This window comes from Pelobates fuscus, chromosome 2 (assembly GCF_036172605.1).
Source record: "Pelobates fuscus isolate aPelFus1 chromosome 2, aPelFus1.pri, whole genome shotgun sequence".
Taxonomy (NCBI): Eukaryota; Metazoa; Chordata; class Amphibia; order Anura; family Pelobatidae; genus Pelobates; species Pelobates fuscus.
Genome location: NC_086318.1, coordinates 164,325,495 through 164,352,279, shown reverse-complemented (window position 1 = coordinate 164,352,279; position 26,785 = coordinate 164,325,495). Strand labels below are relative to the sequence as shown.

The following is a 26,785-nucleotide window of genomic DNA, read 5'->3' as shown; positions in this document are numbered from 1 at the left end:
TGTCCCAATTTGGCTCTCGAACAGTTGGACACTCCTGAGCAACAACAGTGTAGGTATTAACGTTACTAAATCCAAAGAGTGAGCAATGCATTGCATTCTGTAGAAGCATCTCGTTCCCATTGTGCACGTGAAAGATTAATAGCATATGTCACATATAGTAAAATACTTTTTAGATGTTTTATGTCTACTCTGAGAAAAGCTTTTTATTATGATTGTTTCACTATAGCAAAGCGCCTGATGGAAAAAGCTGTAGAAAATATTAAAATTAATGCACTGGTGAAAACAAAGTTTTGGACGGAGCTGTTGTATTTTTCTGGATGAGTACCAAGCAAGATTAATTTAGCAGAATAACAAAACTATTATTTCAAGTGTTCTTAAACTTTCCTTGGATCAGAAACTTTAGAACATAATAATTACCAGAGAGATATGGTGTATTAATTTTAGAAATTGACATTGTGCCCCAAAAGATATCGGTAATTATATAAAAGTGAAAAAAATAAAAAAGCCAGAGCAAAAGAAAATACTAATAAAATGCAGAGGAAAATGTCAAAACATTATAGATGCCAAAGCAGCAGGATACAGTCTCTCTCTCTCTCTTTACCACCTATGTGGACAGAGCAGTATAACGTCCAGTACAATATGTGAGGTCTGCCAATGTTTATGTTGCCATTTTCATTGCTGCTCCATTATTGGCTTGCTACACATAGGACTTGATTTTACTCATACTTATACTGATCAGCCACAATAATAAAACCACCTGCTTCATATCATGTAGGTCCCCCTTGAACTGCCAGAACAGCTCTGATGGATTGAGGCACAGGCTCCACAAGACTTTTAAATATGTCATGTGTTTCTGGCACCAAAACATTAGCAGCAGATCCTTTAAGTTGCAAGTTGCAAGGTGGGTCCTGCAAGGATCGGATTTGTTGTTCTAGCACTTCCCACCAATGCTCTGTTGTATTGAGATCTGGGGGATTTTTGCATTGTGGCAGGGTGCATTATCCTGCTGATAGAGACTACTCACCAGGGAACACCCTTGTCAGGAAGGGTGTACAGTCTTCTGTTGCAATCTCTAGGTAAGTGGTATGTGTCAAAGTAACATCCACATGAATGCCAGGCAACAAGATTTCCCAACAGAACATTGTCGAGATCATAACACTGCCTCCGCTGGCCTGCCTTCTTCCCATAGTGCATCCTGCTTCCATCTCTTTCCTAGGTAATCGACAAACATGCACCCAGCCATCCACCTGATCTGAGAGAAAACATGATTCATCAGACCAGGCAACCTTCTTTCCATGGACCAGTTCTGATGCTCAAGTCCCCACTGAAGGCACTTTTGGTGGTAGGCAGGGGTCATCATTGGCACTCTGACCAGTCTGCAGCTAAGCAGCCTTATACTTGGCAAAATATGATGAACTTTGTGTTCTGACACCTTTCTATCATGGCCAGCATTAAGTTTTCTTTTAGCTATTTGAGCTACAGTAGCTCTTCTGTTTAATTGGACCAGATGGACTAGCCTTTGCTCCCCATGCATCAATGAGCCTTGACCCTGACACTGGTTCCCTGATTTTCCTTCCTTGCACCACTTTTGGTAGGTACTAACCACTGCACACCATGAACACCCCACAAGACTTGCCATATTGGAGATGCTCTGATGCAGTCGTCTAGCCATCACTATTTGTCAAAGTCTTTCAGATCTTTTTGCGTGCCCATTTTTCCTGCTTTCAACATATTAAACTGACGGTTCATTTGCAGCTTAATATATCCCACCCCTTGGCAGGTGCCATTGTAACAATATAATCAATGTTAACTTCACATGTCTGTAGTTTTAATGTTGTGGCAGTGTACGGCCTTCACCACATATATACAGCATCCAGTGATAGGAAACAGCCCTACATGTACTTATTATCACTTATGATCTACAATCCAATTTCTATAGGTTGGCTGCTAAATGGACAGCAATCAATAATCTGCTTTTCTAGAAGACATTTAATTTCTAAAGGCAGATAACATATTTGCCTTCAGAGGTCAACAACAGCATAGTTGATTGATCATTTTTCCAAATATACTTTAATATACTATAAAATCTGTCAAACAACAGTATCATAGTATCATTTTCATATCTAAAGTTTCACTTGATATTGGATAAACATATTACAAAGACAAACACTGATCCCCTCACTTGTGATAGCATAACATTATACAGCGTGGATAGTCAGTTTATCCATGTACACTCACGGTAAAATTAGGTTTTAAAAAGGAGTTGATAAAGATCTGCCCAGCAACAAACTACAGTGATATTTATAGATGGAGAAAAAAAAAATAAAGCCATGTATCCTACTTTGTCAGACCAAGAAGTCTGATACTGTTACTATAGCAAACTATCAACTATGTATAATTATGGTACTTAGTGAAGAGAAAATAAACAGTGTTTGCCGTGCTTTGCTTGAAACTCTACCACATACAAACTATTTTAAATTGCACTTTAAACATTTCCCAGACTGTTGGCCAGTGAGTGAAAGTCACTAGACAATTAATATTCCCATTACAAAGTTCAATAGCAAGAAATGCATACAAATAATTATTGAAAACGGCACCACACTGCAATACCACATCTGTTTGTCAGCACTTAGGGAGATATTAAAGTGTCACATATTGGAGAGTTCCACTATCGTGCAAGAAACATTAGTCTGCATTAAATTTGAGTACAGATTCTAGTGGTTCTTGGATCAAGATCCAAATTCGGGTCCCCTTGTATTTGCAATAGGTCCCAAATGGTTGCAAACAGCCATTATTTAGTTACTGTTGCAGGCTGCAGCATTGCCTTCTCCAATGCTAAATATGCAGAATGACATTTGTTATACATATATTACACTACAGCTGTAGAAAGAGTCAGCGAGGTAACCTTAAAATCAAACAATTATAATTTTTATTCCATGTACATAATGTGGGTTGGTGTGTAGCATTAAAAACTAGTGCTGTGTAGAGGTACTACTACTCTGGCTACACTTGTGCTATAGTACATCCCATTTTACTACATCATTACAGTATGCACCAGAAAGCACTGCTTGAGGTGCATTTCAATCGCATAAAGTTTGTCATTTAAAGACATATGCTATGTCCATTTCTGGACCAAGTCTTAGAATATGAAAGCAGTGCAAGCCATTATTACTACCATACAATAATACTAATAGCACAGACAGACTGCTAAAACAAAACATAGAAATGTTGAAATTGTTTAAGCAAGGTGAAATTAATTGAAATGATCTTGTTATGTGGCGTTACTAAACACCAATGTTATCATAAATGTCTATGTTTCTAGCACCCAGAGCCTCATTCGTAGTAAAAGAAGAGCAAATAACATTTAAAGACTGTGCTGAAGCCTATAAATCAGGACTAACTACGAGCGGTATCTACACCATAACTGTGCCTAACACCACAGAGCAGGTCAAGGTAAGAGCATACAGAAAATACTTACAGTGAATGACAAAAAAAAAAAAAAAAGCTTGGTCACAATTACAGCTTAAACTTTGGTCACCATAATATCTGCCTTAAAAAACCTATCAGATGACAACCGGAAACAGGTCATTTAATGACCATACACAGCTGGGAATGGCTAACACAATTAGTGCCATTACACTGAGAACTAGGGCAGATTAAAATTACATAGAGTGCTTTTATTACAATTGTGCCCAATATACCCCCACATGGACCACCCATCTCTTACACATGCTCTGTTCAAATATTTACTAAATTCCTTAAACATATCTAAAACAGACATAATATGTACATGGTCTATATTGGTGGTGAGAAATGCCTCCCATTCCACTCAAGTAATGAGATCTGTCTTGGCTTAGTCTTAAGAGGTAGCAACGTCGTATATACTCTAACACTGAGTTCGAGATAAAGATATCTGGATCACTGGATTTTCTTGATTGTCAGTATGACCATTATATTTAACACATGATATATTGGACAAGAATTTGGCCAAGGACTTCCTGATACACAGAGGGTTCTGGGAATGACTAGGCTAAATTATTGGACAATCTTAAGGGTGCAAAATTAAAAGTTGATGCCAATAAAATATTGCAACTACAACAACAAATCTTAAAAGTGCAAAATAACAGCTATATTAAACATTAGATTATATTTGGCCAAAAAGAATAGGCTGTCCAGAGATGTCTTGATGCTACTTGGACAGTCTGTTCTTATATGTATATAGTGGGCTTTCTTGGACGCCTATTAACAAAATTAACAAGCAATTATATAACTGATAGAAATTGACTGTATTTAAAATCAATGAACAAAGGCATTATTAAGCGTAACCAAATTAAAAAATAAGCACATTTATTTTTTGTTAGGAATAAAAAAGCCTTTAATTAAGATATCATGTATTGGCACTACTACGATTATAGTCAGAATTGTAATGTTTATCAAGCTTGAGTGGCTGAGACTTTGTAGGAGTAATAGTAACAGAGCACTGCCATTTTCCCAGTCAAGTTTTATTTGAAATAATTAACTTTAGCCATAGTGCACAGAATAAGTTGTACCATGGTCAGTGCATTCAATTTAACCTGTATTCAGAATGATTTATCTGCACAGTACATACTGAATTATTTTGATGGGGTGGAGGATGTAATGCATAGCATAGATGGCCAGCCTTTTCTAAGAGACGAAGTGAAGCCTGTGTGAGAACTGTATGTGTTCTTGCTTGAGCTGAGCGTTACTCACTAAAACATTGCCAGCTATGTGCATGGAGCACATCTGTTTATCCAATCCACTTCCTGTTTCTGTTGATACAGTGCAAAAAAATCCCTCTTTTCCCCCCACTAACTGGACTTGCTAACCACACGATCACACAACAGGCAATCATAAGTCACATAGCTATGATTACAAATATATGATTGGCCCCGAAGTATTGCTAGTGTGTCTAAAATACATCTGCACGGTGTGTTGGCTTACAATGATCAAATGCACTCACGTTACGTTCTGGTGGATCACATCTAATGCTATGACCCTTATCTTTCTTGTAAGTAAATGTGTAAATCTTTATTATCTGTGGAGACTCTACCATTGCTGATGTCCTCATGACAGATGGTTTATTGTAGTTCTGGTGATTAGAGCATTGTGGCATTGAAGCTCTTTATTTATTAAGCTCTGAAGGACTGACATTTTTTACTTGTTTATTTTTATGATGTTCTTCATGCATGCAGTGAACAACTAGTCTAGCCAGACATATGGGAGCCGGGTGCCCGTCCTAAAATGTGCCAGTTACCTCTTCATTCCAGAGGAAACCACAACAACTAGTTCCTATTAGTAACCTAAAGAGAATCAAAAGAGGAAAGCGAATTTGGCCTGCAGCAGTTTAATATATAATCTGGGGCTTGCTTTATTGCTATGCATCTGTAAGTCATTTAACACCTTGGCTGCTCTAGGGTTTTAGGAAAATTGGCAAGTGATTTATTTTGTTTCTTTCAACAACATCTATAATTAATGTATGTTGGGTTGTTTTGTATACCTGATTACAGTACTATATGATTTCCCCATGTCAAATCACTGACAACTGAGATATTGCTTTAGCAGGCTGCAGAACTACAGTAATTGAATTACTTCTTTTGAATAGCAAAAGGGCAATGCATTTCAAGTTTCTCATGCAAAATCGTTTTTCAAGGCTCTTGTGAATTGTGTTTTAGTGGCTCCTGGAAATCACAATATGGCATGTACAACACGACCACTCAAATCCTAAATGAAATTACGTGGAAACATGTTCTGCAACCATTTAATACATCAGGTTCTGCTAACATCAGGTTTTTACTGACAAGTAACTCTAAAGTAAATATTTGTGATCAAATACTATTTATATATACAATGTAGTGTGTTGACGTAACACTTGTCAAGGCTAATATACTAACACGCAAATCTAGGACAAACAGTATAGAAAATGTATTATCGAACCTTAGAATGGCCAGGCTTAACATTAAGGACAGTAAGACAGTCGGAAGACAGACAAAGAAAAGTCAAAGGAACAAGCTCGGGTCAAGAAACACAGAATTCTGGGACAACGATAAGCAGGTCAAGTCAGTAACCAAAACAATTACTCAGAATAATGAACACACTTGCAGATACTTGAAATCACAGTAGGACAAAATACCTTAAAATCGATTTTTCATTGTCCTGTGTCAAATTGACACAAAAACGTATGTGACCTATGTCGCCAAAATAATGCGGATGGCAGAGGCTCAAAAAAACTATGTAGGTTGGACTGGTGATAAAAGGAAGCAGGAATGGAGCGGTCCGCATCAAAATCTATTCCAGAATGACATAACTTTCCTTGGTGAGGAGGAGAGAGCAAGAGACAGGTATGTGAGGTATTCTGGGAGGCCATAAGCTTTCCTAAAGAGATGGGTTTTAAGGCACTTCTTAAATGATCGAAGACTAGGGGAGAGTCTGATGGCAGTAGGCAATCTATTCCAGAGGAAGGGAGCCGCCCGCGAGAAGTCCTGCAAGCGTGAGTTGGCCGTACGGGTGCGAGCAGCAGACAGGAGGTCATAAGCAGAGTAGAGAGACCGAGAAGGGGCATAGCTATGGATCTGTTAAGAGATAAAAGAGGGGCTAGATGTGATCAATGATTTATAGGTATGGGTTAGCACTTTGAATTGACACCTATAGGATACAGGAAGCTATAAGATGTAAGGAATTGACAGAGGGGTGAGGTGTGAGAGGACCGACTAGAGAGGAAAATCAGTCTGGCAGCCGCCTTCATTATAGACTGTAGCGGGTACTGGGATAAGTATTAGGAGGAGGAAAGACAAGGAGCTCAGTTTTAGAAAGCGTGAGGACATCCAGTATGAGATGGAAGAAAGACCAGCAGTGACACGTTGCAGGACGGCAGGGGAGAGGCCTGGGGAGGAGAGATATATCTGGGTGTCATCAGCGTACAGGTGGTAGTGGAATCCAAATGAGGTAATAAGTTTGCCAAGAGAAGGAGTATAAAGAGAAAATAGAAGGGGATCAAGTACAGAGCCTTGGGGGACACCAACCGAGACAGGACAAAGAGAGGAGGCATCATTAGATAAGGAGACACTAAATGAGCCTTGAGAGAGATAAAAGGAAACCCACAGAGTCACAGAGACCGAGTGATTAAAGAGTTTGAAGAAGGAGAGCACGATCAACGGTGTCAAAGGCAGCAGAGAGGTCAAGAAGAATTAATATGGAGTAGTGGCCTTTGGATTTAGCTGCGATTAGGTCGTTAGTAACTTTGATAAGAGCAGGGTAATAACCCTCTATAAGAATTGCACTCTTACAGTCATTGTTAATATAGACTTTATGGCATGCATATTTGTGGATTATCAAGTTTTGATACTTGTCTTGCAAATGTGAAAATTTAAGTAGAAAGTAAATTAATGCAAAGACCTGGGCGCTTTCATTCACCAAATAAATTTTAAAGAGGTGATATGAGTTATGTTTTTCTTTCTCTTCAAGTGATTATTTTCTTTTTCATTTATCATTTAATGTCTAAGACTACTAGTTATGACCAGAAAAAGCACAAATTCAATAAAAGAAGAAAAACAGAAACTGTACTTCTCTTCCAGGAAAATAATCTTACAATATTAAGCAATAAATACTTTTTGTGCACTTCCAGTAAAAAAAAATAAAAAATTATGAAAACAATATCATGGAAGGAATTTTAAATCAGGCCAATTACTAGATTACTTAGATATTACTAGGTTACTACTTACTTGGTAATGGGCTCCGCCATTTTGTATATTTCATGTGCAAGGCTTTTTCCAACAGTTTCTATAAGTCAGGGAGATGACCCAATATTGATTTCAGCATGGCATTGTCTAGGGCAGGCATAGGCAACCTTCGGCACTCCAGATGTTTTTCACTACCCCTCTCATAATGCTTTGCCGGCATTATGGGTGCAAGCATTATGGGGGATGTAGTCCACAACATCTGGAGTGCCGAAGGTTGCCTATCCCTGGTCTAGGCGGTATACAAGGAATTTGGCTTTTAAATGACAATGGAATTATAAAGATTTATACATTTACTAGCATTCACTAATTTGGCTGTTCCATGTAGTGAAGATATAAGTGAAACTATAATCAGCCTAATATTTAAAAATTAAATCTAAGTATGTATAATATATGAGCATTCACAGGACTGTGCCAAAAGTGACTAATACATTCCATAAATAAAGTGTCAAATATCATCAACATCAATGTTTTGAAACACACTGGTTATTAGAGATATATATCATAATCATGTAATCACAAATGTTCACAAAAACATTTTGCTATTAAAAGAGATGACCAATGCTACACATCTAAACCTGCAAATGGCAACTACTAAGTCCACTGAGAAATAGGTGCCTGTGAATTCATCACAACCTATAGGAATTATCATTAGAATAGGGGAATGATTACGAGGGATTTAAACATGAATTATCTGTCTGTCCTTACAATATAAAAAAAACAAAAAAAAAACCAACAACTATTAATTGTGCTAATTTATACGCCTATAAAACTAGCCTTTATAAATATTTTTATCTGGATCAGTAGACAACAGCCTTATTTGAAGCAGTGTTTACAACCATCATTGCAGCATTGTGTGTTTGGAACAAGTTTCAGGAATGCTACTTTAGCTATTTAAACCGGAGATCCTGTTATTCCTCTCTGTTTTCCATTGTTTAGAATTGTTCGGCTTGCGTCTATGAGATGCTACCCAACAAGAACCTGAGTTGATTCCAGCTTTCACACTTGTTTTTTCCGAACTAGCTATATGGCTTCCTAAGTACCATGCCCCATGAACCGCAAGGCCATGGTAAAGGGGAAGTGCAAGAGCATTCTTCATTTGGTCCATACGAGGTGAAAACAACCACCTTCTAAAATGCAAAACATATGGAAAAAAAAAAACACAAGAGCTGCTTCTAGTTGGTTACTTTGCAAAACAACTGAAATCAGATCATCAAACCCCGTTCAAGTTATTAGAAGCCTAGTATAAATGAAAGAATGGAAAATATTTGGCATGGACAATATATCTGGCATTTCCGTCCGGAAGTAAAACTTAACCCACTACAAGGTTTTGGTTTTTGCAATTTACCCTTCGAGAATTCTCCAGAAAGATCATTTAAAGGGTTTCATATTTATTACAAAAAATATTTAAAAATGTATTTTGGCTTCTTCATTTGGTTGGGGTCTTTGAAGGGTCCAGAAAACACCATATGCTAGGTTTATCACTATTGTTGCCTCTTGGATTAAAAGCACACAGTTATTTATTTATATGCTGTTGCAGGAGGACCACACATGAACATCAAATGACTATAAACAAACATGTACAATAAGTTTTGGCTGCACAGTAGTGACGCTCTTGGAACCCTGGATTAAAAGGGGTACCTCAGTGTTAGCCTAACGTCTGTAATATCATGCATGCAGCTACAACAGAAGGTTTGCATGTTTTATTTAAACAAAAAAATATCAATACTATTTTGGAACTATACCTAAATAAACCAGCTGTAGCTCGGATACAGAATGCACAACAATCACTCCACATTGAAATTACTCAGCTATCTACTTTTTGTAATGTCTGCAGATCTGAGGCAACTTTTAAATACAATAAAATGCTTTTAAACATATATTTTTGTAAGTGTGAATAGCAATGCTATAGAACACTCAAATGCGTTTTAATGAAACAATTATTCTTATGACATGATGCCCTGCTTTTGTTTAACAGACTTTCTGTGACATGAAAACGGATGGTGGTGGCTGGACTATTATTCAGAACCGTTTTGATGGTAGTGTTGACTTTCACAGAACATGGAAAGAGTACAAAAAGGTAAAAAATTATATATATATTACAAACACTATATGATGTGACTGAAGTAATGGCAGCAGACTGTATCCACCAATCTTAGGCAACCCAAGACATGTATGTTCCCCAGTTAAATGATAGCTAGTCCTAGAAAATCAGGCTAAAAGATTCAAAAGTGTAAAGTGAGAAAATGTGGTTATGGAAAAATAATTCTATTTCTGTGTTCTAGAAACATTTAGAAACCAACTGACATTCGTTATCATGATTTAAAAACACGTCTTAAGAAATCCGTTATGGCATTGTTATCCTCTAACACATACTTAAATCATATGAAGTAGAATTTATTATATTGTACCATATAAAACATGTTCTATTTAATCTGAACACTCACTGAAAGTGTTAAACGAAAAAATGTTTGTCTTATCAAATTAATATCTGTTCCAGAAATCCATTAATTTAATCTTGCTTACCTAGTGCATTATTCCAGAAATCCATTAATTTAAATCTCGCTTACTCAGTATTTGAGAACACACTGCATTGTGTTGTGAATTTAAAACGAAAGTTGTTAAAAGGTACACTTAAAGCTAACCATTACAACCCCCTGCAGAGGTTATGGTGCCACAAGTGCCCTGTTCCTGTCTCAGCGCAATCTGTCAAATCATTTAAGCACAGTTTGACACTTACCTGGGACCCACTAAGTGCCCATGTTACATTCGTCCTGCTCGTGTATGAGATGTAGATGTTCATTCATTGGCTTAGAGCATCGGCTCCGTGCTCTCAGTCAATGAATGAATTCAACAAATAGCTTTATTGAGCAAACTTACATCTAGCTTCTTTAGTTCTGAGAAGACCGGATGCAGCAAGTGTGCTCAGCAGGAACCAGCTAAAGGCAGGGACACTGCCAGCCTGCTTTACTAGCTGTGACACTATGAGTGTTCCATTAACAAATATGTAGATGACAAAGTCATGCTGTTTTTTAACATTTAAATATACTCATGATGGAGAAATATAAATGTATAGCTTAAACTCTGTGCATAACTAAGGACTGTTTCTAGCTCCTCCAAACGGTGGCTGCAATTGGACAGCTTGGCTGCCCATGCATGAACTATATTTAATCTTTACTGCTATAGTGACAGCATATCAAAGGTGAAAAAAAATCATTGAAAAATCAATGCATTTCACAGCAGTTCAGCAAGCACAATGTATTCATGTGATTTTATTTTTTAAATAGTATCACCTTATTATCACCTGTATTCCTGACCCCATAGTGTTAAAACCACCATCTAGCACCCTGGCCTCCCAAAATATAGTAAAATCCAATTTGTATTCAAGTCTGCAGCTGCTGGATCTATCCCTGTCCGCCTCTAACATGCCCACTGTCTGGCTCAGACAGCCACTTCTGATGATATCAGCAATCACAATGCTTTCCCATAGGCTGAGACTGTCAATGAGCAGAGCCAGCACAAGTCATACACAGCCCTGGCCAATCAGCATCTATGAGGAAAGTTCAGTGTCTTCATGCAGAAGGAGGAGACACTGAATGGCAGTGTTGCTCACTGTGGAGCACTGCCCCAGGAAGCACCTCTAGCCGTCATCTGAAGTGTGGCCAGTGGAGTTATCACTAGGCTGTAATGTAAACACTGCTTTTTCCTAGAAAGACAGTGTTTACATCAAAACCAGAAAAATGATTCTACTCACCAGAACAAATACAATAAGCTGTAGTTGTTCTGGTGACTATAGTGCCCCTTTAACGGTTACAACTATGGCTCACAGAAACAAAGTGTATGAAAGAAGCTCACAGTAATTTATATATGTTTTCAGACCACAGTAATAACGAATGTTACAGAATATTTCTGCAGAAAAATAATAATGGAATGTATTATACGCTCTTTAACATTTCAGCCTGAATTTATATTTTGTTAAGTCAATTTTAATTAACTGTTAAAGGAAAACCGTGATCTTTGAAGACTTTTGTGCAAAGGTCACTTTAAACCTTATAATTATCAATAAAGTTGAAATCGAGCCAGGGTAGCTGACACTGTTTATCCATGGAGGGATGAAAAATTTAGTATTTATTGTCAAGTGTTTGACTTTCTTTTTGCAAGTTTGCGAGATCATTATGTCTCCACATCTGTCTTTTCTTTGCAGTATCAATGTTCTGTTTATGCTGGCTTTGTTCCACAACTATAATCTTTTAATGCCAGCATCTTCACTAAATTCGTGCTTCTCGCAAAATGTGTAGAATTTTTGAAATCCTTCTGCATACGTGCATAGTGAGCCGTTTTAATAGAACAGCTGTTAACTGAAGAAAAGGGTTCAATGATAGAAATGGTTGCACTGCACTTCTAAATGCTCCTAAAGCTAAGCATATTCCCTTTTGATGTGTAGGGATTTGGTGAAGCTTCAGGAGAATACTGGCTGGGAAATGAAATTGTGTCCCAGCTGACAAACCTACAGAAATATGTTCTGAAAATCCAATTGAAAGACTGGGAAGGAAATGAAGCATTTTCCTTATATGAACACTTCTACCTGGGAAACGAAGTGCAAAAGTACAGGTATGTGACATGGGTTTATTTCAGGAAATCTCGAGACCCTCTTCAATGTAGGTCCTAGTCAGAAGAACCTATCTAATTAACCAGCATGTGTATTGACAAACATGTAGCTTTTAATTATTACTGTGGACTTGACAGCTGAGCTCTGCAGGACCTCTCGGCTGTTTTGTCCTGGCCATGTTCATTGCTAAATTTCACAAAGTTGATGGGCTCAGTTAAACATGGTGGAACCTCGCAGCTGCAGTTTAAGAGCTGTGCTACAATATGACTGTCCAATTGGCGTCTCTGTTTGACAGAACACAATGGGACTTTCAGAACCAAAATAAACGCTGAATTGAGCTTTGAGCAATAGATAAATCATTGTGTACATTTTTTTGTTAAACTTTGCTTCACTTAATCTGAGCTGTCCATATTTTAGCTATGCTATTTAAAAAATAGGGAACAATCAATGTAAATCGGGATACCATATCCACCATGTTTACCAGGACACACATAATTGATACAAATTGATGGGCAATATATGGAAAGTGCTGTCATGTAGTGAAATACTGCAGGTAGCAAGAACCCTACAGCATATAAATTCTACATAATACAGGGCAGCATGGAGCAGCAGGAAAACATGGAAGATATGGCAACCCTACATATACATTCATCTCTTGGATCCTGGAGGATTTCAAGACTGGTATAATCAGAATTAGAACAATCGCAGTAATCATTGAGCAATGACGTTTAGACGTGTTAATTTGGGGTATTTTATATAGAAATCTACTGATGCACACATTTCATAACTAATATACAGTTTTGCTCAAATGTTTGCATACCCTTAGAGAATTAGTAATATATGTACCATTTTTAAAGAAAACATGAGTGGGCAGGCAAAACACTTATTTCTTATGGGATCTATATTCAACTGTAGGTTATAACAGAATGGCACAATCATAAAACCAAACATGTCAACAAAGAAAAAAATGTAATGACATCTGTCCAAAAGTCTGCATACCCTTAATTCTAAATATTGTGTATTGCCCCCTTTAGCATCAATTACAGTGTGCAGTCTTTTGTTAATAGTTGTCTATGAGGCCCCTAATTCTAGCAGGTGGTATAGCTGCCCATTCGTCTGGGCAAAATGCCTCCAGGTCATGCAAAGTCTTTGGTCATCTTGCATGAACTGCACATTCAAGATCTCCCCAGAGTGGCTCAATGATATTAAGGTCAGGAGACTGTGATGGCCACTCCAGAACCTTCACCTTCACCTGCTGTAACCACTGCCAACTTGGCCTTGTGCATTGAGGCCATTGTCATGCTGGAAAGTCCAAGAGCTTCCCATGCGCAGCCTTTGTGCAGAAGAATGCAAATAGTCTGACAGTTTTTTCCTGATAACTTGCTGCATTCATCTTGCCATCAATTTTTACAAGATTCCCCATGCCTTTAGAGCTCACAGTGGGGATGGTATTCTTTTTCACCATACTCAAAACAACAGCACATGGAGAGACAAAACAATATAAGAACAGCCAGGTGCAAACCATATAAGCGCTCCCTCAAATGCTTTAAATATTCAAATGTATATAGAATATAGAATATATTCTATATACATTCTTTTCCACCATAACCTTGTTGACCCCTCTCCAAACATAGCGCTTATGGTTGTGACCATAAAACTCTATTTTGGTCTCATCACTCCAAATTACAGTGTGCCAGATGCTGTGAGGCATGTCAAGGCGGTATCATGCATATTGTAACTGGCTTTTTTGTGGCATTGGTGCAGTAAAGGCTTCTTTCTGGCAACTCGACAAATGCAGCTAATTTTTGTTCAAGTATCATCATATTGTGCTCCTTGAAACAACCACACTGTCTTTTTCCAGAGCAGCCTATATTTGTCCTGAGGTTACCTGTGGATTTTTCGTTGTATCCCGAACAATTCTTCTGGCAGTTGTGGATTAAATCTTTCTTGGTCTACCGAACCTTGGCTTGGTATCAAGAGATCCCCGAATTTTCCACTCCGTAATAAGTGATATAAGAGTACTGACTGGCACTTTCAAGGCTTTGGATATCTTTTTATATCCTTTTCCATCTTTATAAAGTTTCATCACCTTGTTACACAGGTCTTTTGACAGTTCTTTTCTGCTCCCCATGGCTCAGTATGTAGCCTGCTCAGTGAATCCACATGAGGGTTATTAAACTCATTGACCATTTATACACAGACACAGATTGCAATTTAAAAAGCCACAGATGTGGGAAATTAACCTTTAATTGCCATTTTAACATGTGTGTATCACCTTGTGTGTCTGTAACAAGGTCAAACATTCAAGGGTATGTAAACTTTTGATCAGGATCATTTGGGTGATTTCTGTTATCATTATGAAATAAAAAGAAGCCAAACAACAATGTGGGGGGCCGGGGCGCCAAGCAGCATGGCGGCAGAACACAATGGCTCCGAGCTTAAACCCTAAACAACAACATAAAACTTGCAAACAACCTGCCCCAAGGCCGGATTACATGCTGCAATGCAATGGGGCACTACCCGAGCACCCCTATGATACCAGACTACGGCCAAAAATTCACGGGGAATACCGAGACTGATGAACCCAGCCTACACACCTGCATAAGCCTGCTTGAGGACAGCTGCAGACAGAGAACAGATGCCTGATTGCCTGGCCGGAGGACCAAGCACACCAGCTATGCGGACGCTGGTGGAGATTTACACGGGTGAGAGCTGCGGACCCGTTCCGCCAACCCCCCACGGCCGGTGGGGGTAATCCCGGCCACATGGAGGCTGCACGCCCTGGGATGGACGCAGCCACCCAGGGTACACGCTGACCTCCTACACAGGAACTGGCTGCCTAACCGCGGCCGCCTGCTATCTAGACCCGAAATCAAGGGACGATTATTGCCTGTACTACGGGATCAACTTGCACCCTTGACTTAACGGCCTACAACAGCCCTGTCTTACCCTCAGAAGCTGTCCCGTGTATGCAACGCCCGCGGGTGAAGTGGGGCCCCGGAGGCGATGCATGTGGGCAGGGGGGGGTGGGAGGCGAGATGCTACTGCGATGTTCTTGGGGCCCGCTGGCCGGATGCCGCGATCCTTGGACTGTGTCATGCGGAGGTCGAAGTGCCGTCACCTTTAGGTTTTGAGGAGGGCCTGGAGGCAGCTGTCCCCGACGCTGTGAGCCCTCGTGGAGTGGAGCGCGGCAACCCCCAGCGGACCGGTGGCTGAGGGGAAGCTGGCGCCTACCCCGAGTGGCCAGAGAAGGGTGAGACACAGGACGGCCTTCACCCCGACCATCTGGGGCTCCAGTGGCGCAGTGGGGGTGCAGGGGATGACTGGCAGGCACACGGACTTTAGGTGGGGGGTCCTGTGGGGACTGGTGGGTCCCCGAGTGCCCGCTGTGCTGCAGATCTCCCGGATGGAGGCTTGGCGCAGCCTGGGGGGATGCTGCGGAGGACCGGCGCCCCTGGGATCAGCCACGAATGCATCTGCAACCGGTTCCCCCGCTCAGAAGACTTGTACCCGTGGCCCCCCAATGCTTGTGGACCGAGTTGATACACGCTGTTAATGACAGGAGAATTCACTACACAGCTACGATCACGGGACTGACCCTACAAACTGATCTCCCTGCATGTCTGAACGCTTGAGAAGCTCCACAATAATAACCTGTTATGCGGACAGGACACCTGGGAGTCTTCTGCTCTAGTTAGCGTATGATGTTGCTTTAATATGCACAAAAAAGTTTTTATTTGCTTTACGTTGCCCTCAGGGGCCTTAGTTACCTGTTGTTGAATGACGCATGTTACAATATTAACTATATCAAGCTTTCCCATTGTGGGGACCTGCTCTGACCGCTGCCTGGGCGTCTAACGGTTAGGCATTTTTAATGCATTGCTATAAATTTTATGACCATTAATGTGGCTTCAACACAGCGCGCTACACACAGGCTGATTTAAACAGTTAAAGCCCTCTCCCCGTGAGCAGCGCCCTATATGAGTCAGTAGACGTCTGCCAAAATACACATTTAAAGCTGGCACTTTTCTCACGCATTGTCACCAGGTACTATAGCACATAGTCAATGACAGCGGATTTAGAATTTTAATGGGCACGCCCAGGCCACTGGACGCCACGCATATGATACATATCTGGAATGCATTAAGCGCATCAGGCCTACCCGGAGTACATGAAAAAATAGGTACATAAGCACACCCAGGCGCGCAGAACCGTGCTTTACTCTTACCCGACAACTAGCCTGCCAGCCTGCAAAACACACACACATGATCGCCTCGCATAATGCGCCTATTCTATCTGCATGATGTCATATGTATGCCTCAGTGACGGTGATCAAATGCTCTCTACGTTATTATAAATTTTGCAAGGAATTACTGATAGCTTAGCACTTGACTTCACAGTGATCACTGAAACCTTAGTTCCTTATCGCTATTATAGGCTTTAATTATTAACATATTACCATATCAATATGTCGCATGGCCAAGTGCAGGTCAGGCAGTCCATGACCTGCGCTGACTACCAATACTGAATGAGAGAGTAGAGCTTGGTCTGCATGACTCACAGCCTGATACTTATACTATACAGATTTATAGTAGTACAGAATACAGTTTAACCTGCGTTCAACGCTCTACGCTGCCGTTTTAAGAACATATAGGTGGTCATTAGCGTTGCCGTTATATGTTAGTAAAATGCTGTAACCAGACTAAATCATTTCAGCGCAGTAACCTATGCTAACACTTGTTGACTGTAACTGACTTAATGATGCCTGCATATTCAACTTTTTAAGCCTCTGCGTAGGCAACCAAATACCGTATGTGACCTACCCTGACTTATAACGCCTCTGCGCAGGCATCCATGCAATGATTTTTTGAATTCGCTCCATATCTGCTACAATTTTGCATATAAAATAAAAAAACGATTTAAAACAAACAATAATGTAATAATAAATGGCTTCATATGATCACTATCTTTCACTAAAATTATTTTTTCTGGATGATCAGTCATTTTTAAAATCAATGCCAACATTTCATAATTTCTGCCAGGGTATGCCAACTTGTGAGCACAACTGTAGAGAATTTCTCTTAAATATGCCTACCTTACACCTAAATCCTTTAATCTTTAATCCTTGCCTTCATATTAAAGACAGGTAATATGCCACATTGAAATTAAAAAGCTTGCCGCTTAAAATATGATTTGACAAAACATCATTCTGTGTTCAGAATATTTGGTTTTAAATATTATAGGTATACTAATATTACTACTTACATGTTCTACAAATAATACACTATATATGGTCACTAATGCTTGCAGATATAACAATTTGTAATTATTATAAAATGGCTTAATATGTAGTGTGATGTAGCGCAGTTCAGGACACCAACTCTGCTTAGATTTTCTGGGATTGATAAATTCTATACAATTATTTTTGATAATTGCAATATCTTTAATAAATGACAGTACAGTTATATTCGAAAGCATTTTCAACAAAAGCTCTCTGTTAATTATAAAAGCTGAAATAAACTTCTTAAAATAATTGTATATGTTTTTATTGGATTGAGGATAAAGTTAATTTATATATCTCACAATGAAATCACCAGAGCAGTAATTAACATTTCTATTATTGACTATTTTATTGCCATACTTGGTCTTTACCTACAAATTGACTATGCAAGTCAAATTTATATAATTACAAATTGTTCTACTTCACCCCAGGAAATCACAACGAAATTTGACTGTCTCCATTCCAAACTAAACATATTTTATTCATTTGGCATGAGTTATAACAATTTATTTTTAAGCAATACTTTCAAATACTTATAAAAGCAAAGGACACTACAGGGCCATTTACCAGCACAGTTCAAGAGTAAATACCACAGATTAAGAAGCTAAGACGGCATTTCCTCTTGAAAAAAAAAAAAAAGAAGCAGCAAATGTTTGGTGCATCATAAAAAAAATTATAAATAGCTACGACTTTATCTTTGTGACAACTGGCTTGCATTAATTCATATATGCATGTAACCCTGTAAGGAAAATCATACGGTATGATTATGATTACAAATTCTAGTCTAAGCTTAAATAATGAAAAGCCTCAATACTGAAAACTACACTATATTTAGTGTTAGGGAATTTATGTGACTTGGATTGTATCATTTTTGGTTCTATTTAAATAGAGATAATGTATAAACACAACAGGAAATTCAAATTAGAAGTACTTAACATATTATGGATTCGCCAAATATAACGTGAAACGTAAATTAAAGGGACACTATAGTCACCAGAACAACTACAGCGTATTGTATTTGTTCTGATGATTATAATCATTCCCTTCAGACATTTTGCAGTAAACACTTTTTTCAGAGAAAATGCAGTGTTTACATTACAGCCTAGGGCTACTTTCACTGGCCACTCCTCAGATGGGTACTAGAAGTGCTTCCTGGGGCAGTGCCGCACAGTGTGCAGTACAGACATTCAGTGTCGCCACCCTTTGCATGCAGACAATGAGCTTTCCTCATAGAGATGTACATATTCAATTTATCTATATGAGGAGATGCTGATTGGCCAGGGCTGTGTTTGACTTGTGCTGGCTCTGTTCCTGATCTGCCTCCTTGACAAGCTCAGCCAATCCAATGCTTTCCTATGTGAAAGCATTGTGATCAGCTCAGATCATTACTTGTGATGATGTTAGGCCCCCCCCCCCCCCCGCCCCCCAACCCTCAGGGTCCCCCTCCCGCCCCCCACCCTCAGGGTCCCCCTCCCGCTGGGCTCAAGAGAGGTTAAGAGGTTAAACTCTTACCTATCTCCAGCCTCCCTCGGCGCTGGGGAAATCTCCCTCTTCTGACGTCAGCGCTGAATGCGCATGCTCGGCAACAGCCGCGAGCGCATTCAATCAGTCTATAGGAAAGCATTACTCAATTCTTTCCTATGGACGTCAGCGTCTTCTCATTGTGATTTTCACAGTGAGAAGCCCGGAAGCACCTCTAGCGGCTGTCAATGAGACTGGATTAACCCTATTGTAAACATAGCAGGTTCTCTGAAACTGCTATGTTTACATCTGCAGGGTTAACCCTAGATGGACCTGGCACCCAGACCACTTCATTGAGCTGAAGTGGTCTGGGTGCCTATAGTGGTCCTTTAAGTGTAGCAATGTTTATATAGAAATGAGGATTCTATGTTACTATCAATAGACGTATTGTGCAGCAAAATAAACTGTAAGTAAAGCACCTTTTGCCTATAACTCCTGTGAGAATGTTTCCCTCTGTGGTTATTGAGGGCGCCACAATGCACATAAGTACTCGCAGAAAATGGTTTCAAGGGAATATAAGCAGGCTCGTTTTATCTTCCCTTACGTATGGTTCTATGCTACAGGACAGTAATCCACTCTGTTCTAAATGGGCAAATAAACATAATGCAGGGTGCACAAGTGATTTAAAAACTGTTATAACACAGATCGTCACATTAAAATATAAAAATGGAATAAAAAAATAGAACGTAAAGAGGGAATAAAATAGATACAAATAATGAAAATAAAAACATATGGCGTACCAGGAATTGACAGTTGGAAATAAAATAATGCAATTCACATGACATGAGAAATGTTTCCACAAATGCAAATCAACAGCTTCTGTCTCATACTGTCTTTCCATTTTCAATTACAACAGGATTCAACTCAAAGGATACACGGGGACAGCGGGCAAAATAAATAGCATAAGCCAACCAGGAAATGATTTTAGTACAAAGGATGCAGACAATGACAAGTGCATTTGCAAATGCTCACAAATGGCAACAGGAGGTAGGAACTGTTTTCTATCATAATTTTCCTATTTTTATTGGCACCTGTATGCAGCCTTATTAATTTAACCTTTTCCATTGCTAACCATGAGACATACCTAATATTTAGTCCCAGAATATGAGCATATTTTTCTTGATTCAGACATGATACATAGTAACATTTACTTGATGATGGTTTATATTTAATATAATAGACAGTGCTTCTTAAAGTTATGGTAGGTCCCGTTTGTGCTGCCATAACAGCTATAATGTGTCGACATGGACTTCATAAGACCTCTGAACATGTCCTGTGTTCACATTAAACACAAGACATGTTCACCTTGAACTCTTTGTCATGTACCTCAAACCATTCCTGAACAATTTTTGCAGTGTGTCAAGGTGCATTATGTCATGAAGGGGTGTACGTGGTCTGCAACAATCTCTAAATATGTGTCAAACTAAGTACACGCACCCAGCCATTCATCTAATCTAATAGAAAATTTGATTAATCAGATCACGCAACCTTCTTCCATTGCTCCGTGGTCTAATTCTGATACTCACATCCCCATTGAAGGTGCTAATGGCCGTGATCAGTGGTCATTATGGGCACTCTGACTGGTCTGCGGCTACGCAGCAAACTGGGATGCACTGTGTGTTCTGACATCTTTCTATCATGGCAAGAATTACATTTTTCAGCAATTTGAGCTACAGTAGCTCTATGTGATCAGACAAGACGGGCTAGCCTTTACTACCCATGTGCATGAATGAGTCTGAGGCGTCCAAGACTCTGATGGCAGTCCACTGGTTGTCCTTTTTAGCACCACGTTTGGTATGTACTATCACCTGAATACTGGGAAAACTCCACGAGACGTGTCATTTTGGAGATGCTATGAACCAGTCTTCTAACCATCACTAATTGGCCCTTGTGTAAGACACTCAAACCTTTTAGTTGTCCATTTTCTCTTCTTCCAACACATGAAATTCAAGAATTGACTGTTTACTTCTGCCGAATATTTCTTACCGGTCAGTAGTTTTAATGTATACATCAGCCACAACATTAAAAACCACTGACAGGTGAAGTGAGATATATGTTTGCTCTCATTTAGCAAGGGTACCAACATTAGTGGAGGACACAGTATCCTTATGAAAAATATATATGTGTGTGTGTATTATGCTGTACTGCTCATCCATTTTTTTTTATATTGGAAGTCTACAACAAATTGGACGATTCTTGTTAAGTAACAGTGTAATAATCATCAGGCTAACCATGTGGATATAAAATACATTTAACGCATTTTGCAGCAGATACATGGATAATGATTACATTCTTCTCATAATTAGTGGAAATCTTTTTTTTTTATTATTACAGGCTGGTGGTTTGATGCCTGTGGTCCGTCCAACCTGAATGGGATGTACTATTCATTGGGTCAGAACACAAACAAATTTAATGGAATCAAATGGTACTACTGGAAAGGCTCGGGCTACTCTCTAAAGGCAACAACAATGATGATTCGACCCGCTGACTTTTAAGCAACATTTTACAACAGGATGTTGCGTTGTATTGTCCATTAAGCAAAGACAGTTCGCCAAAACCTTACGGAAATGTCACAGCTGCAATCTTGTGTTTTAAGCTCCTGGTGGAGACTGTGCACCAATACAGTGGACAGTGGATTAAATTGTATTAATGACAAAGTCTCCAGTGATACTTAGGGTTAAATAACGTAATTACAAGAATGAATAAAAACACCATTTAGTGTTTTCAAACCAGTCAACTGCAGTATTTTATTCAATCGCCTCTGACTGGCATGTAAATAACTGGAACTGTAAACTAAACACAGAACAACTTGTGCAGAATTTAACATGCAGTCTTTAGGGCAGCCTACCTGCAAACCACTTTGTATTATGTTTTGTATTATGTGGTGTACATACAATTGTAAATTAACTGTATACTGTATTTTTTTTCTGCTGTGTTACACACACAATTTAGAGGGTGCAAAATTATATCCTTTAACGGTTTTTTTTATCGTTCTCTATGACACTATATCATCTAATGAAGAAGACCGCATATTACACCAGCTATTTCTCGAACCACTTATTATTGCCTACAGGAGCAATGTTTGCTGCACATCTGTTAGATGCTCAAGCGTTTCAGATTAGCGTACGTGGTTGTTTTAAGGCTAAATGGAAACATTTAGGATTTTAAATTTTTTTTTTTTTTTTTTTTTTACACATTGTCTTGGAATTCAACGTTTTAAGATTTTTTTAATTTAATTTTTTTTTTTTTTTTTAAACCAAACAACATCTTTCAATTCTTAAGACTGCACTTTTTTTCTACAGTAGCTGGTCTATGCATAACAATAATAATGCAACTGATAAAATGTTGCAATACACCAAAGAACTTGAATTATGTTTAAATGTGTGCAGATTTTAAATATAGAATGTTTTTCTAGACATGGTATGCTTTTTTTGTATTAATGCTTTATGGGCACCAGATGGAGATTCATATTTTATACAGTAAAAATCTAAAAGAAAAAGATTGTGGGTGGTCATTTATTGCAAATTTATGGTATACAGATTAGCAGAATACTCTATGTACGATTTCTATCAGTGGCTTACTTAAAAAGGCACCAATATACTGGACATTAAAGGAATACTCCAGTCCGCTAAAGCACTCCAGCTTGCAACAATACTTTAATGGTTAAGTGAAGGTTCCCTCTTATTTTATGAAAGTGATAACTTCAAGATTTTATAAAAGTCCTTAGTTACACTCCCCCGACTGTCAGACTCCTGAGAGGGTTACTTATCTCACTAGCTCTGAATGCTTGCTCTAAGCAGAAAGCAATGCTTCTCAACTGCTTTTCTGTAAGAAGCTTTTGATTGGTGGAGCATGGTGATTGCTGCACAGGAGTTGTAGGTCCTAAATGCGTCTCTATAAGAAGCATAAGTTAGAACCAGAGAACCAGTGATTATCTTAATGAGGGCTGAACGAGCTGCATTGAGCAGACTGTCCTTCTCGAGAAGATCAGATTAATTTATGTTATCAATGAAACATGGGTAAGTTCCCTAAATCTAAAATTAAAAAACAAACAAACAAAAAAAAAAAAAGAAACATTACAAATATTTTCATGTTTAATGTTGGAGTGTTTCTTTAATCTATTAAAGGTTCTTATAAAATGAGAGAACAGCCTAGTGCGTCTCTTTTGTGCACGGAATTACAACATATAGGAGTGTGTTCACTAAACTCAAAGGGACACTATAGTCACCTGAACAACTTTAGCTTAATGAAGCAGTTTTGGTGTATAGAACATGCCCCTGCAGCCTCACGGCTCAATCCTCTGCAATTTAGGAGTTAAATCCCTTTGTTTATGAACCCTAGTCACACCTCCCTGCATGTGACTTGCACAGCCTTCCATAAACACTTCCTGTAAAGAGAGCCCTATTTAGGCTTCCTTTATTGCAAGTTCTGTTTAATTAAGATTTTCTATTCCCCTGCTATGTTAATAGCTTGCTAGAACCTGCAAGAGCCTCCTGTATGTGATTAAAGTTAAATTTAGAGATTGAGATACAATTATTTAAGGTACATCTGTTTGAAAGTGAAACCAGTTTTTTTTTTCATGCAGGCTCTGTCAATCATAGCCAGGGGAGGTGTGGCTAGGGCTGCATAAACAGAAACAAAGTGATTTAACCCCTTAACACCGCAGCCAAATGTACAAGTTGTGAACGAAACAAAATTTAAACAAAACCTGGCATTTGCGCTATATGTCTGTCAAACCGTAATTCACCTCTTTCATATTAAATGCACCCCCCTTATTATATATCATTTTATTCAGGGGAAACAGGGCTTTCATTTAATATCAAATATTTAGCTATGAAACATAATGTAATATGAAAAAAATGGGAGAAAATAAGATTTTTTTTTGATTTTTTTCGTTCTACACGACATTTTAACTGTCAATGTCATAATACTGTTTGATTTTACTGCAATAAAATACACATATTTGTATTCAGCAAAGTCTCACGTGTAAAACAGTACCCCCTATGTACAGGTTTTATGGTGTTTTGGGAAGTTACAGGGTCAAATATAGCATGTTACATTTGAAATTGAAATTCGCCAGATTGGTTACGTTGCCTTTGAGACTGTATAGTAGCCCAGGAAATAAATTTACACCCATAATGGCATGCCATTTGCAATAGTAGACGACCCAAGGTATTGCAAATAAGGGATGTCCAGTCTTTTTTAGTAGCCATTTGGTCACAAACACTGGCCAAAGTTAGCGTTCGTATTTGTTTGTGTGTGAAAAATGCAAAAAACGCCAATTTTGGCCAGTGTTTGTGACTAAGTGGCTACTAAAAAAGACTGGACATACCCCATTTGCAATACCTTTGGTTGTCTACTATTGCAAATGGTATGCCATCATAGGGGTAATTTTCATTCTTGGGCTACCATAGGGTCATAAAGGCAACGTAAGCAATCTGGCGAATTTTAATGTGAAAAAAATTAAACACAAGCCTTATATTTGACGCTGTAATTTTTGAAAACACCATAAAACCTGTACATGAGGGGTACTGTTGTACTCAGGAGACTTCGCTGAACACAAATATTTGTGTTTCAAAACAGTAAAAAGTATTGCAGCAATAATATCGTCCCTGTAAGTGCTGTTTGTGCGTGAAAAATGCAAAAAAACGTCACTTTTACTGGCGATATCATGGTTGTAATACATTTTACTGTTTTGAAACACTAATATTTGTGTTCAGCGAAGTCTCCCGAGTAAAACAGTACCCCCCATGTACAGGTTTTATGGTGTCTTGGAAAGTTATAGGGTTAAATATAGTGCTAGCAAATTAAATTCCCTATACTTTCGGCATGGGTGGTCAGGCAGGTCCCGCTAATTGTAATTAATTAGGATACCTAATTATGTAAAATTATTACATAAATATATGTGTAGAATTAATATATGTATATATATACATATGTGTATATATACGTATATATATATATTTTTTTTTTAATATTTTTATTTATATATAGGTATATATATAGTGATATATACGTATATATTTATGTATATAGATATATATATTATTTCGTTCTACGTGTATTTTGATATAAATATATATATATTAATATCACAATACAGTTAGAACGAAATAAAACACATCTATATATTTTTTAATATTTTATTTTTAATTATTTTTTTTATTTTATTTTTTTACGTATTTACATATTTATTTTTTTTATATTATTTATAAATATATATATAACAATAATTATATATATATTTAATCAGTATCAGTCTACGTGTAATTTGATATGAATATATATATATAATTATATATATATTAATATTAAAATACACCTAGACGGTGTATGTGTGTGTATGTATATGTGTATATATATACTTAGATCATATATATATAATATATATATATATATGATCTAAGTATAATTTTTTTTTTTACACTTATTTAACATTATTTTATTTTATTTTCAGCCAGCAGGGGGACCAACTGTCATTACAGTTGGTCCCCCTGCTGGCAATACAGAAGCCAGCTATACCGGCCATGTGATTGTGAGGTCCTCGAAGGACCTCACTCTCACATGACCGGGAGGGACCGGAGGAGGCAGATCTGCCTCGGGGGGCTCCCTGGGAGTCCCCCCAACCGCGATCGCCGGCGTGGGACCACCGGCGACCGGGTAAGTTAAAAAAAAACGGCGGGCGTATATTTACGTCCTGCGGCGTTTAGAGCCGCTTTTAAAAGGACGTAAATATACGTCCGCCGGACTTAAGGGGTTAACTCCTAAATGACAGTGAATTGAGCAGTGAAATTGCAGGGTAATGATCTATACACTAAAACTGCTTTATTTAGCTAAAGTAATTTAGGTGACTATAGTGTTCCTTTAACTGCAGTAAATAGAAATCTGAATGGTAATATTGAAGCAAATATGGAACATCCTCTAACTCAGCTATAGTCACAAACAAGCTATTTAAGCCTTCATTTTGAAGATTTAAATTTTCTACAATTCAAAGCTTAGTGAATACACCCCACAGAGTCCACAAATATTATGGGAAAATATACTTATTTTATTTGTGGTTTTTAAAACATTCTAATTACCTGGTAGTTTTAACAAAGTTCAAAATGTGCCCAATAGTTGCTTGGGATTTTTAGACATTACGAAAAGGTATAGGGAATACTTGAAAAATAAAAGTTTAAATATAGTGCTGAAAAGACAAAATAGATTTGAGCCTATATGACCTCATTTATGGAAGCCATCAGTCAATGTCAAATGATATCATACACAACAGCTGCTAATATAAATGTATTGAGCACGTGCAAGATCCTGTTGACATCAGGTAGAATCATCTGTACAGAACCGTTCTGTATTGTTATGCATGGATGAAAATAAAATGGTAAAGGGGATTGTAATGCAAATACAAGCAAACAAAGTATGTAAAACAAACAAAGGGGAGACAAAAATGACAGGTTGGCCAGGCAGATAATTGAGCAGTGAGATTGCAGGGGCAATTAATACACCAAAACCTATTAAAGGAACACAAACATGTTTTCCTGACACTATTGTGGCAAAATAACTATTTAGGTCCCCAGCCTCCTTCTCTTTGTAGTAAAAAAAATAAATAAAAAAAAGAGATTTTAC

General features: G+C 38.2%; 2 protein-coding genes across 2 annotated transcripts in view; one reads left to right on the top strand and one right to left on the bottom strand.

The window, feature by feature from the left end:
* ANGPT2 (angiopoietin 2) overlaps positions 1-22,624 on the top strand; it is a 62,435-nt gene extending 39,811 nt beyond the window's left edge. Inside the window, exons 5-9 of the mRNA XM_063441119.1 lie at positions 3,323-3,453; positions 9,733-9,834; positions 12,199-12,365; positions 20,022-20,152; positions 21,500-22,624. Coding sequence (XP_063297189.1) covers positions 3,323-3,453; positions 9,733-9,834; positions 12,199-12,365; positions 20,022-20,152; positions 21,500-21,660 — 692 coding nt within the window. The 3' untranslated portion in view covers positions 21,661-22,624. The remainder of the gene's footprint in view (positions 1-3,322; positions 3,454-9,732; positions 9,835-12,198; positions 12,366-20,021; positions 20,153-21,499) is intronic.
* The window catches only part of MCPH1 (microcephalin 1), a 440,996-nt gene that overhangs the window by 163,299 nt on the left and 250,912 nt on the right, over positions 1-26,785 (bottom strand). The gene's annotated exons all lie outside the window — the stretch shown is intronic.